The sequence below is a fragment of the Mucor velutinosus genome (genome assembly GCF_035048745.1).
Source record: "Mucor velutinosus strain NIH1002 chromosome Unknown tig00000093, whole genome shotgun sequence".
In the NCBI taxonomy this organism is placed as follows: Eukaryota; Fungi; Mucoromycota; class Mucoromycetes; order Mucorales; family Mucoraceae; genus Mucor; species Mucor velutinosus.
The window spans coordinates 925,059-938,645 of NW_027041907.1; the positions used below are offsets into that span (position 1 = coordinate 925,059).

At 38.6% G+C, this 13,587-nt stretch overlaps 2 protein-coding genes across 2 annotated transcripts; one reads left to right on the forward strand and one right to left on the reverse strand.

Annotated features, from left to right (window-relative positions):
• Window positions 1-3,206: 3,206 nt before the first annotated feature.
• On the reverse strand, window positions 3,207-5,032 carry ATC70_002046 (uncharacterized protein; the record flags this gene model as incomplete). Its single annotated transcript, XM_064821430.1, has 5 exons — window positions 3,207-3,839; window positions 3,991-4,186; window positions 4,235-4,444; window positions 4,494-4,520; window positions 4,578-5,032. 5 exons carry the CDS (start codon window positions 5,030-5,032, stop codon window positions 3,207-3,209), a joined length of 1,521 nt encoding a protein of 506 aa, XP_064681116.1.
• Window positions 5,033-12,563: 7,531 nt separating this feature from the next.
• On the forward strand, window positions 12,564-13,043 carry ATC70_002047 (uncharacterized protein; the record flags this gene model as incomplete). Its single annotated transcript, XM_064821431.1, has 1 exon — window positions 12,564-13,043. One exon carries the CDS (start codon window positions 12,564-12,566, stop codon window positions 13,041-13,043), a length of 480 nt encoding a protein of 159 aa, XP_064681117.1.
• Between the last annotated feature and the right edge of the window lie 544 nt (window positions 13,044-13,587).

A 13,587-nucleotide genomic window follows, 5' to 3' on the forward strand; every position in this document is an offset into this window, starting at 1 on the left:
CTTGACATTCTGTCCATATACTGTATATACACATTCGCATAAAGACACGACGAGTTTCAAGCTTTTGCTGATGAAATCTGTATTAAAATCAGATGATGATATTGCATTTTTAATACAATACCACGAGAGATTATCCGTACCAATAGGAACATCTTTTTTTTTTCAGGTTCTTGGTGTGAGGTTGTACATGAATATTTTGCGTGATGTCGATGCGCATCATCAATGTGATGGCAATGTGCCTGTTAGGCATTCGTTCATGACATTTCAAAGTATCATTTACACTTGTCATTCATGTCTCACTTGAACTTCAGATGAGCATCAAGTAGGGCATCCACAATGTTATTCAACATGATGAATGATAACGGAACCATTTTTTTTTATTAGTCTCTCTCTTTTGTGCCTAGAACTGATGGTGTTTATAACTCGATCTGAACAATGTCATTTTGTCAATGTCTAACCATTGTATTGTCCAGACCTGGGCTTCTGATTTACAGGTTCATAATGATGGCTTGTACCACATGAGATCATACCTAAGGGAAATTTCGATCAGCTCACTATTTTATTGCAGAATCAGCTATTATCAAATCAGGCACAATACTTTCCAGCGAGGAATATGACATGAAGGCGCTCTGAGGCTGCAATAATTGCACTATAATATGGTCTCACAATGCTTGTATTTTCGGGACAGCAGCAAAGTATGGAGAGTTTCTGCTAAGCTGAATTGTTTAGAACATGAATGCAATTCGTAAGTCTTTGCTATTATAAATACAATAGAAACGACGACAAAGTATATTTTTAAATTGATTTGAGTGCTAACAGTTTATCTTGATTTGTCATAATGTTATTCTTTTAATAGATATTAGATAATTTGCGTCGCGTGCTTGATATTAATCAAGAGGGATGAAATAATTATATCATTCACTTTATACATAATATAGCTTTGAATCAATAATGTTGATTTTTACGTAAAATTTGGCTCAAATAACATATATATATATATATATAGAATATGCTTTAGGACTTTTTGACCCGCAATCGCATCCTTATGAGCTTCAGCAACATCCATTGCCTTTAATCCATTGATTTTGTCACCAACCAGCTGCAAAATCGAGGTTAAAACTCAGGTTGACATTTTGTCCTGAATTGTTAGTTTTTCGAATTTTTGGATCCAATTCGACCTATTTTGTCAGATTCGACTATGTAAATTGTGATGATCACCCCATGCTTCCTTAAGCTTTCCTGGAGTACTTTTCAAGGCGCTTTAAATGGTACCAAGTTATATAGATGTTTTGAATACACTTATTGAATGATTTGTAAAAATATAAAAAGAGGTTTCTGGCCAAAAAGTCGAAATTTTACATATCAAAGTCCCACAAAGATGATTTCAGAGGTTGCTTTGGATCGATAGAAACATTTTGATTCAAGATATACCATAGTAAAAGTCTTCATTTTCAAGGTCAAAAATGCGATCGCTTGATTTTCGATGAAAGCCATGAGGGGTACCTCATGCTTTTTGGCCAATTTTTGGCCATGTTTTTTTAGGTCCCCAAAAAGTTGAGCAAAGGTGTCAGAAAGTAACTGTCAGATGAGAGCAACTGTTTGGTGCTATTCTGACAGTCTAAAACGGCCTTGAACGCCAGAAAACGCAGCTCAAATGCACTCAATTTTTGGTGTATTAGGCACACTAAGGACTAAAAACGGGAAATACCAGTATGCTGCTTGCCCGTATATGATGAAACTACGTGTATATGGATGTAGAGCATCACATAAGAATTAGATCCACACACAATATGAAGGGTTTTCATGTGTAAGTAAAGGGTCAGCTTGAACGTAATAGTATTATGATAAGATACGCAAGGGCAACCAGTAGCTCGAGCTGTCGCTGTGCAGGTTGATTCTCACCGAAGCGAAGCGAAGGTAGAGAACCATTCGAAGCATAAACACTCATATGATTAGTGATTATATATCAATCAACAGTCAGGGTTCCTCTTCTAACATTTTAGCTATATTAATTTTGAGATATTAACCAAAGGCCCGCGGCAGCGCGAGCCGTTTGAACGTAGGTTGGTTTCCACCGAAGCGAAGCGTAGGTCAGGAAGCCACCCGAAGCGCTGAAAGGCTCGTATATCATAGTAAAAGTCTTCGTTATCAAAATCAAAAACGCAAACGTTTGATTTTCAATGAAAACCATGAGGTACCCCTCATGCTTTTTGGCGATGTTTTTGAGATCCTAAAAAAATTGCTCAAAGGTGTTCGTAACCGCTAGGTGAGAGCAACTCTTCGGTGCTACTCTGGCAATTTAAAACAGCTTCTAAAGCGAGAAATCACGGCTCAAATGCACTCAGAGTTTGCTGTGTTTTGCATAGTTTTGGGTTATAAGAGGCAATACAAGTATGCTGTTTGCCGGTATATGAAGTATTTACGTGTATTCGGATGTAAAGCATTGGATAAGAGTTAAATCCACATATAAGATGAAGGGTTTTCATGTGTAAGTGGAAAGTCAAAATGAAAATAGCAGTATTTTGATGAGACGAACAAGGACAGTTGGTAGCGCGAACTGCCGCTACGCAGATTGGCTCTCACCCAAGCTAAGTAAAGGTAGAGAACTATCCGAAGCATAAACACTCGTATATATTAAAGACAATGCGTATTAGGGGTGTATCAGAAATTGGAAGTAATGTTCATCTCCTTGAAGGCAGCTAAAAGTGGAATAGACGCCATCAATGCGAACCAAAATCTTTCAATAGAGATCACCAAGTAATACTCTTCAGCATTTGTAGGGTTATCTTTCAAACTGAGCTACTTGAATAGTATCAGATTCTAAACGAATTCCAGGCTCCAGTAATTCTCTTTTCAAATGCAACCTTTCAAGCATGCACTATCAGGTGGGAACTTTTCATAATTCTGTCAATCAGATTTGACGCTACTTGAAAGCATGGCATCAAGAAATTTTTTCACTCTATTTACCACCGTATTAGCACATTTGGGAGCATCTTCTCTTTTGACAGTCTCTTTAGTTTTCGTATGTGATGTGCGATAACTGAGGTATACCATGTGTATATTTTAAGCAATTTAAAGGATCACTGGAGTTATACATATAATGAATAAGCAGGTTAATGGATCAGAAGTTTCAGGAACTACAATAGTAAAAAGTTATTATGTGTAATGCCCACAAAATGCATTTAACTTGCCTGATAATGTTTGATCTAACCTGGCCATCGAATTGTTCGAAAAAGTCTTTGTGGTAATGAACTAAACCAACAGAGATGAATGCTGTCGGAATCTTCATTGGCAATTTTGGTTTCAACTCGTCTTTCGAATAAAGGGGTATCGTTGGTAGGGCATATCATTTCGCTATCGGCCTTGTTGTCTCCGTTGCTACATTTGACTAAAGCTTCATTCATTGCGACTAGTTTTTTGATGCTGGGTAAAAGATCTTTGATTTCTGATTTGCATTGAGGCAAGATGAAATCGAATAAGAATAAAGTAACATGGAACTTTTGGGATATGAGCACAAGCGTATACACATTGACTTTCAATCCCACGTCTTGTAGCATGATGGGCGCATTGATTTTGTGAGTATCTGCCATTGACTTGCTGAAATACACCAATCGGTACATATCCAGAATGAGAGCCCGAGTGCGGTATGTGTAGTAAGACGATTTCACCTCACCATAGGCGATATTTTCACGATACTGAGACTGAGGGATATTGGTTACGAGACAATCTGGTCGCAATACTTCCTTCTTTACGAGCTTCCTCTCGTTGGGATTCGACTCTGGGTAGCGAAGGCGGAATGTGTCATTGATGTCGTAGAGGAAGTATTTCAACCACTGGGTCTAGAAATCTAGTCTTTAGGTCACATTCGTTGAAAGCTTCAACCTCTTTATATCGAGGTAAAAACTCCAAAAGTTCTCGGACGCATCGAATTATTCTCTTGTGCTATACATCTTTTGTGCTTTGTGATAATTGTTCAAGATTTGCCCCTACTTCATGGTAATCGAAAAACGCCTTTTCAAATATATCATCGATGAGATTAAGCAGGTCTGTGTGTTTAGTTGTGTCGAAAGAGAAATGAGTTTTCAACAAATGTTTGTAGAGTTTGTTCAGGTTTGCTTCTCCAAAAAGGCGCAACATGTCAGTGGAGTAGGAGCCAGGCCTCAAGAACAGAATGTTTTCAAGAGCTCTACCAAAAGGGATAAGTAAGAATGCTTACACAAACAAAAACACTTACATAAGCTTGTGGAAATTTGGCTCGAGATAAATGGCGTCCAGTTGTGAAAGATCGCTAAGGCATTTCTTCTTATATTGCGCGAACAGACTTTGGTATTCAGTATCACCGACAGCATACTTGGCATTAGTTTGAAGCTTGCTGCGAACTGCTTGGTTCAATTTTGGATTCACCATCGTGGGTAAACTATCGAAATCAACGTTTGCCTCAGCACTAGAATCCTACATCAGCACCCTCATCCATGCTATTTTATCAGACTTACTCATTATTTGGATTAAATAATCTGTCACTGCACACATAATATGAGTACAACGCTCTGCATAAAGAGCACTTTACAAACACCTACATGGAGTCGTCGTCCTTGTCGTCTTGATCAGTAGCAGAAGGAAAGAGGTCATCAAGATCATCATCTTCGCAATCATTACTGGATACGGGTACATTTTCAAGCTCGCTGCGCAAACGCTTTCTTGGATGAACTGAGTTTTCTGATACGTTTTGCTGGATGGTTTGGTGTGTAGCTTGATTTATAGTTTGGGCGTTGTTCACAATTGTATTCGCTAACTGGATAGATGATGTGATGCTTTCTTGATCTGATGGGGGTATCTTAAAATCTTCCAACAAACTCTGTGCGCGTTCTCGAAAAGACTGCTTTGGATGAGTTTTCAGGTTCTCTAGCTCTTTTTTCGTCGCAAGCCCGTGGTAGGATCGTTCTTTATCTGGATACTTTTTCTGGATAGCTTCAAAGATGTCCTTTATTCGCCAACCACCAGGTGATGTAGTTTCAAAGTAGTGTAATGGCATTTCATAAAGTTGAGTGTTAAAGAAAATGCAAAATGTGAGTAGTTGAAGGCTGTGATGTTGGTGGATTGTAAATGGGAGTTCAGGGACGAAAGAATGGCCAACATTTATTGTTACGTATTTATTTTACATTCCTCTCTTGCTGAAGACCTCTTCATAAAAACATTAAAGCTGAAGAAAGCTTGGTGAGCCTACCAGTTGCGATATGACTATTTCTCCTCTCTTTCTCTATTGCATCATCTATTATGTATGGCCTGTTTGTACCTTGGTATTTGGTTCTAAATGGTCTAGAAAGAGGCCTTGTAAATACGTTTTACATTGCCGTCTGAATACGTTTCAGCTTCCTTGATGTGGGCATCCGATCAAGAAGTTGTTTAGAATAACGAAATATAGACAGAGTAAATACAATTAGAACTGAATATATTTATTATGTTATTCCAAGATTGAATAAGGATCAAAACTAGTGTAGACATCAAAGGTATTTATAGTCATTTGACAGTGCCGCAGCAATAGGACCTTGATCTTGAATGCGGGATAATTGTATAAGCCTTGAACCGGTTAACGAGGATGTGCTGCATCAGAACTCATGAACCATCAATCAAGGATAAACAACAAAGATGATCCAGGATAGAATGTTCTTCCTAATAGCTTTGACGGAAGAACATTTGTCGGAATTGAAACCCACTTCCAGGGACGAAAGGCCATAGACTACCACTCTCGAGGAACCAGGATATAGATTAGCCATTTGATTGCACCACTCATGTTCCTTTGTGCTGCTTGAATAAAGACCTCTCACTTCTACTATGCATCTCAGCTCATTCTCAGATCCTCTTATGTAATATACGACGCCTAATACATTTGCCTCTCAGAGATGATCTATATCCTCAACAGAAGTGATCAACTCGACAAGCTGCAATGGCTTGGTTGAGGGTTCCCCATACTTTGAGACAGCCTGTTCCAGCATATATAGCTATAGTGAAGGCTGTTGCTGCAAATACGTTTTGCTCGACATCTGAACACATTTCAGCTTCACTGATGCAATCAGAGTAGTTTGTGTGACATGTCATTATTGCAATTACGAGTTTGCCGAGCCAAATGTAGTAGCTAAGTATCTATTCATTGTCAGCACCAAATTTACTTCCATTGCTGATATTCGCGTTTTTACTTTAGGTTACAAATGCCCATTGAAATACAAGTTCTTAACAATACTCTTTGTCAAATCACGCTTAGAGTCTGAAATAGGAATCCGAGATGGCCAGCACGCAAACATACAAAGATCAAGGAGCCTCACTGTAGCTGGTCAAGAGTGAATGGACCTGCATTTTGAGCCAAGGAAACAGTCTACGGACCCTGTCGTTGACCTCTGAGCGACAGTTTGGGGGGGGGGGGAGGGACTTATCGAAATCAAAGATTACATGTGTTTCCTTGTATTTACACTTCTCGAGTTCGTGTCTCTAAACCATACCTAAATTCACACAACTGCGATGGCCGTGTAATAAACGCTTTAATAAAAAAAAGCTGTAAATCAGAGACAACCTCAGTGGACTCTGGGTGTTTGGTACAAAGGACCCTTGGGGATTCAGAAGATCACTTCTTCACTTCCGTGATGTTTAAGCAGCTTCATTATTTTGATATGGCTCTAATGAAGTTGCTGTATGGTTCTGTATTGAGAAACAGCTGGACTTCTGTATACACGTAAAGACTTGAACGTCGACAGACGTACCTGTTCCGTGGCAGGTTTCTTATAAAATGGTCTGGAGGGCAAATGCCACCAAACAAATTTGAAGTAGAACTAGTAAAAGTTATGAACCTTGCATTTGACTCAGGTACAGCAAGAACCATCTTGATAAATGCATTTGCTGAGATACTGATCGTCCAGAAATGCGTAGCTATGGTCAGAGAGAGATGCCAATTCATTCAGGAAATGAACTTAAACTAGAATCGTGAGCCACCCAGACGTGCTAAAGACATAATACTAGTATTATCAGAAAGACAAGGCAATGACCATCATAGACATAAATTTTTACTTGTCTGCATTTCAGATTCATTACAGGATCATAGTGCAAACAACAGCGATGGATGAAAAAATGGTGTAGACTCTCAAAAATCCTATCCGTTGGTAATGATGTGACACATGCCCATCACATTCAATTGTATTCTTAAAAATCATTGTAATTCATGTAAATTACACTGAACGAGGAGCTCATATAATTCAATGTGGTTGTCTACCTTTGGCTAACGTGTCAGGAGATGCATATATTAACTATAATACTACCATTGCTTACTTTATTAAGCCTTTGATTGTTGCAAATTAACCATTAGGTGCGACATCTCGACCTCAGGTGCTCGATGCAACTCTCCACTACCTACTAGTAGAAGCACAGACATCATTAATCTTGTCTATATGCGCGCGAGGTGAAAAGGGTTATCGGCATCATCTTGGCTAGTGATTACGTTCTATGGCACAAACTCGGTTCACAGTGGCGGTATCCATCAGACAGTGTACGATTAAGACAGGCATCTCTTCTATTTCTAGCACCGTTTATGTCAATGTTCTTTTTGTGAATAATGGAATTTACTACAAGGAATGCAGAGCTGAATGAGGTATGAGTGATTCTTTTCAGTATTGCTGGATTCACATCGTATATTTCACAAGTGCTTGCTAAATTAGTTGAATATTGATGCATACATTCACAAGGCGGGATTTAGAGCAGTACTTTTGTCTCCCTATATTCGATTTTGAGCACGGTAGGCAAGTTTTTTCAATGACTCTAATCTTGACGGCCGACCCCAGCGTTTGTGATTGCACAATTACCACCAGTTGTTCTCCATACACCCCAAGGCAAGATACTGATATACATTGTTACTGGAGTGTTCATTCTGAGTATTGTTGTACATTCTGAACACTTTTGCAAGAGAGCAACGGGGTGAGTACAGCTAAACATTAGGTCTGAAATTAACAACTTTCAAGTTTCAGAGGGAGCCACATTCGCATTACGTGTTGATACAAGTAGATTACCACCTGCCAAACGCAAAAGAACTTGCTTGTAATTGACGAGCGGCATTGGCAGTCAGCTAACAAAACTTCAATGTTGCGATGCCATTGGATCCGCTTGTTAATGGCAGGAGATAGAGCCTTGGGCAGCCAAAGGAGGTACTAGTTAGCAGATAGAGTATTCGTTTTTAATTCCTTATGTCTGGTGACAATATTGTAATATTCTGAGCTGACAATAGAAGCAGCCTTTGCTGCATCTTGTTCACGTTGACGAACCCAAATATGCACTCATAAAATGTGGGATGAGAGGATAATCAAATGCTTCGCCCAGCATAAGATGTGTTCGTGTTGCTATTGTTAGCAATAGATGCTTACACTTGATAATTTGAGAACTGTTGGCTATGTTGAAGACTTGGCAGACTGTGTTTGAGATAGACATCATTTTGCAACACGAAGATATGCAAAGTGTTTGGCATCTACTACTCTGTAAGGTTTATCATCGTCCTTAAACAGGTACTCAGTGACACCACTGTCAAAATGTATCTGTCAACGAGGACCCCTTTCGTTACCAGCAGGCCCATCCTCCCCAATGCTACAGTTTTCTTATATGAATTATCGTCAGTTGGGAATTGTGACATCCAGGGCATAGCTGTCCTTCTTCGCAAAGGAGGGAGATGCAATAAAGGGGCAAGATGAGAGGAGCTAAATAATTCTCCTCGAATGGCAGTAATAGTATCCTGTCTCTTCAGAGGACGCTCATTCAACTCATCATCATCCACCAACACTCTCTTTTAGTGCTACGGATGCTAGCGATGGTAAAGGTGGGAGCAACAAGGCAGGCAGAACGTTGGCGATTCAACTGGGGCTAACCTATTGGGTGGTGTTGATCCATGAGAACTAATGCTACAAATTTGAGTAAGAAGTGATTTATCAGAAATAAATTATTTATATAAAAGAGTAAGCAATTAATCAGGTAAAGAATATAGTTTATTACATTGGAAATAAGAGGGTTTATATACTATTCGAATTGAGGGATTTGATGTGAGGATAAGGTATTAGATGGGTTGATTTGGGTGATAGGATAATAGATCCAATCTATTACCCTGAACATGCCATGATACGGATCGTAACTGAATCCTGTTTCATGTCAAAATTTATGATCTGATGTGATCTGTGCTTGAACTGATTGTTCCTACGCATTTGGAGATCCGGTTTAGAAATGATACATCAAGAAGGTCTTGAACAATACATAACTCTTAGGACATAACTCTTAGGATTACGCAATGAGTATTGGTACAGGTAAGCTGGTACAATTTCATCACATGCTTTCGTTTGAAAACTCTCAAAACATTTAAAAATCAGGTCTAATTGTGTACAAGCTATATAATAGCATCAAGTACGGTATATACCTATGTTGCTACACTGTAAAAAGTAGCTTGAGGAGAAAGTGAATGTACCCTAAGATGCATGCTTGTATGCAACAACTAGATTGCTTTCATTGAGACATGAACAGTGTCCATTCTGAAGAACATTAAAGGTGTGATTATATACTTCTATTTCCATTTGATTAAGGTTTTATTATTATAAAAGACAAAATAACGTTAGACAGATCAATAGGAAACCAACTAGTTGTAGACCTTCACTGCTTCGATCCCTCAACCAATCAGATTGCTTGAAAACTCCGCTGACCTAAAAAAAAATTTGCGAGGGTTTCCCCCTGTTTTGATGTGAGGCAAAATTTTAAGCTCCGCTATATATAGCAATATAGCCGTTACTATCATCAAATTTCCCCCAGGTGCTAGAGCATGCCTTACTTACACCACCTAGCTTTTAGATTCTGGCGTTGAGACTCTCAATCATCACTAAAGTAAGTAGCGATAACCAAGTGGAGACGGCCTATCTACCTCCTAGCCTCGGATAAAGTCTTGTTGAGCTTCAGGGATAGGCACATCCACACAACGTAAAAAAGGTATGCTTCAAAGAAACATAATCAAAGGAACAAATGAACATAATACTATAAGAGTATAGTAGTATGTAGGCAAAAAAAAAAAAGAGAGGCGCTCACACGAAGCGAGTCAAAGAAAAGCGTAACAAACACAACATCAAAGATGTTCAAAGAAGCTCGTTGTTATTGTTGCAATAAAAATGCATACATGAGCAACGTGCATGGTAGTAATAGTCGGATGTAAAGCAACATGGCACAAATATACACAACTGCAAAAGCAACAGTGGTATTATCAGTTTGCAATACAACATAATGACTAATGCTCTTTCATGTGAAACCACAGAGGAAACACCACCAACAAAAGAAAAAGAAGAAGAAATCGCAACAAGGCAAACATCATGAATGCATTATCACGAGAAAGGAAGTAACAATATAAACGTTCAAAGAAGGTTTATATCATTGCGACCAGAAGAAATAAGATACTTACCACTTACCACAGCTAGAGGTAAACCAGAGAACGAGCATGCACCAAAGACAGTAGACCAAGAAAGACCACATTAGCAGCAGCAACAGCAGCAACAACACCAGCACCATAGAGAAACCAAAAAACGAACGCCACCAACAGAGACTAGTTAAAGACCAAAGAAATTGCTTACTAAACCTATCACAGCCACGGATGGACCAGAAGAGTATAGGCAATCACCAGAGATAGACTAGAGAACTAGCATACAGCGAAGACAGTAGACCAGGAAACATCAGATTATCAACAACATCAACAACGACAGCAGCAGCAATACCAGCAGCAACAGCAACACCAGCAGCGTAGAAAACCCGAAGAACGAGTGACACCAGAGACCAGACAAAGACTAACAAAGCAACTGCCGGAGATGAAGACCAAAGAAGCAGTTACCAGACATAATAAACCATAGAAGCAAACAGCAGAGATAGCAAAGAAGTAATGGTAGCAGCGTCCACGGGAAACAGGTAAAAAAAAATCGAAACCTAATAATAAACAAATTCGATTAGTGCTTGTTCTACGTCTTTCTGTGCTCGTTGTCGAACGGTACCTGCTATATTCCACTTAAAAGAAGCAGTATCAAGTGCTTTTAACAGTACAAGACCGTGTTATCAGAAGCTAGAGTGTTATTTTCAATCAAAAGGGTTCCAAAACCAATGTGGTTTGATATTAAACGCGTTTTGCAAAAAGGGTAAAAAAAAGGATGATATGGAAAAATGAGAGAGCGCCCTATTCGACGTCACGGCCAGTAGATTTGGTCCCAGTATTCTGCCGTCGTGGTAGCCGTTACTGCTGCAGTTTAATTTGCAATTGTGCAGTGGGTATTTTCGTCTTCAAACTTGACTTGATTTGATACCCTTTGAACGTTTTTGCCAATTTAACTATGAAAACTGTCGTTGTCACATCCAACGTTATAATACATCTTTAGAGAACTAGAAAAGCCGCATCGAATGGTGCTGATTACATGCAGCTTTCAGACCGAAAATAATGAGCAATTTTCAAAAATATGAAAACAGGTTTTCTGTGAATATGTCAAAATCTAGCATATAAAAGTTCTACATAAACAGCTTCTAGTGTTGCGTTGCATCTTTGCAATTAATTTGATTCGATATATATTATAGAAAAAGTCGTCATTCTTGGGGTGAAAAACGCGGTCGTTTGATTTTCAAGAATTTTTCCTTATTAGTACACATGAAAATCCTCATGATTTTCATGAATTTGCAACGACCTAAAACATTTTGAAATAAAGCATCAGTAAGTAAAGCGTGGGCAAGGAGAAACGTTTGCACCTATTCCAAGCGTCCACAACGCTTTGTAGCATGAGTTATTCGTGCTTCAAAATGGCTAAATTTGGACAGAATTTGGCCAAAAGTAAGGCGTAGTAGGTTGTGTTGCCAAGGGAGTCAGTAAATCACGGTTCTGTCTGATGACCCCGATGTTCTGCATTGTACGGAAATCAATATGTAAGCGATTAACGCTTTTATTCTACTTCTGAGAAGGTTCAGGTCTTCCTTTTTGAAATGCGTGACTAGAGTAATTTCTGTTAAGCACAAAGAATAAAAGGATTATTATTTGTAGCTTATAAAAAATGTTCAATATTATAAAATCAAGAAAAGACTTATTTGAATAAGATCAGACACAAAAACTAAAGATTTATTGATGAAGACAAGAGTTATTCTACAGTGCGCGAAAAAAACGTTCCACTGTTTTGCCAATTCGTAGTTTTACACTTACAGCTCTGTCAATTTTTTCCAGTTTTAAAACTAAAGTAAGACTACAAAAGCTTGGGTTTTTAGCCACAAAATGAGCTACTAAAATAATTGATACAGTAGATATTGAGCTAGTGCAACTGACGTGAAGTAAAAAATTTCGATTTTGTAAAATTGGAAATATCGCTTGATGACCTTATTGTTTGTATACATTCCACGAAAATAATCTGAGAGCCGTAATTTTTTATATCAGTTATGTTTAAAATGTTAGTTATCCGAGGAATGCTTAAAAAAGTATAAAGAAGCCTGAGATTTTGGTCTTTTCCCTCATTATATTTTACCATCTTTACTTCATCACTTTTTTTAACATGACACGTCCCATTCCTCAGGAGGTTCAAGGATCTGTCAAGGCTCTTCTCAACCAAGGTTGTTCCCTCCGTGCCATTCAAAAAATCTTCCCAGATTTGTCCGTCAGTGTACTTTCTCGCTATAGGAAGAAGTTTCTTGGTCATTCAAAACATGCCAAACCCGGAAGACGCAGCAAAATCACTACGCAGAATATGAAATACATTGAGAGGAATCTCCGCAATGGTAATGTAGACGGCCCCAAGGGTGTGCAGTGCTACCTTGCTCATATGGGAGTTCAGATGACTCTGAGGAATATACAGTATATACTCAAGCGCAAAGGGTTCAAGGCTAAAAGAAAGGTAAAGACCAATTTCGTGTCTGCGGAGAACCGGAAAAAACGTCTTGTGTGGGCCAAGAGACATCGACATTTGACTGCGGACGATTGGCATAAATGGGAATTTTCCGATGAAACCAGGGTCTGTGGAATACATCCACTATGATCTGCATTCCGACAGTTCATCCAGTTACCAGATTTAGATATAAACTGTATGTACACTGGATTAGATGTACGATATCGATTTATACTATAAGAAGATATGGACTTCAGATACGCTAGTACTATGATATTCATACTATATAAGATATAGGCTATAGATGGCACCACGGACATGGATGGCACTATAGACTTATACTTGTATTCCGACATTGACTACGGATGTTTACCATATCTGGATAGGCACCAAGATTAATGCAATATGAGCTTGTTGCTTCAGATGTGCACTTCATGATCCACGCTATAAGACACATGCTTATATCCGTGATACTAGCTACAGATACTTTATGTACTACAGACTTGTATTATATATGAGACATGCTATAGACATGCATATGATATGCTATAGACATGCCATATATCCAGATACATGCTAAAGATGTATGCTTAGCGATATACACTCAGATATGTACTATTAATATAGACTAAGAAGACTGTACCTATCGGATACATGCTACTAGATCGATATTAATTATCCTTATGGAAAGGAT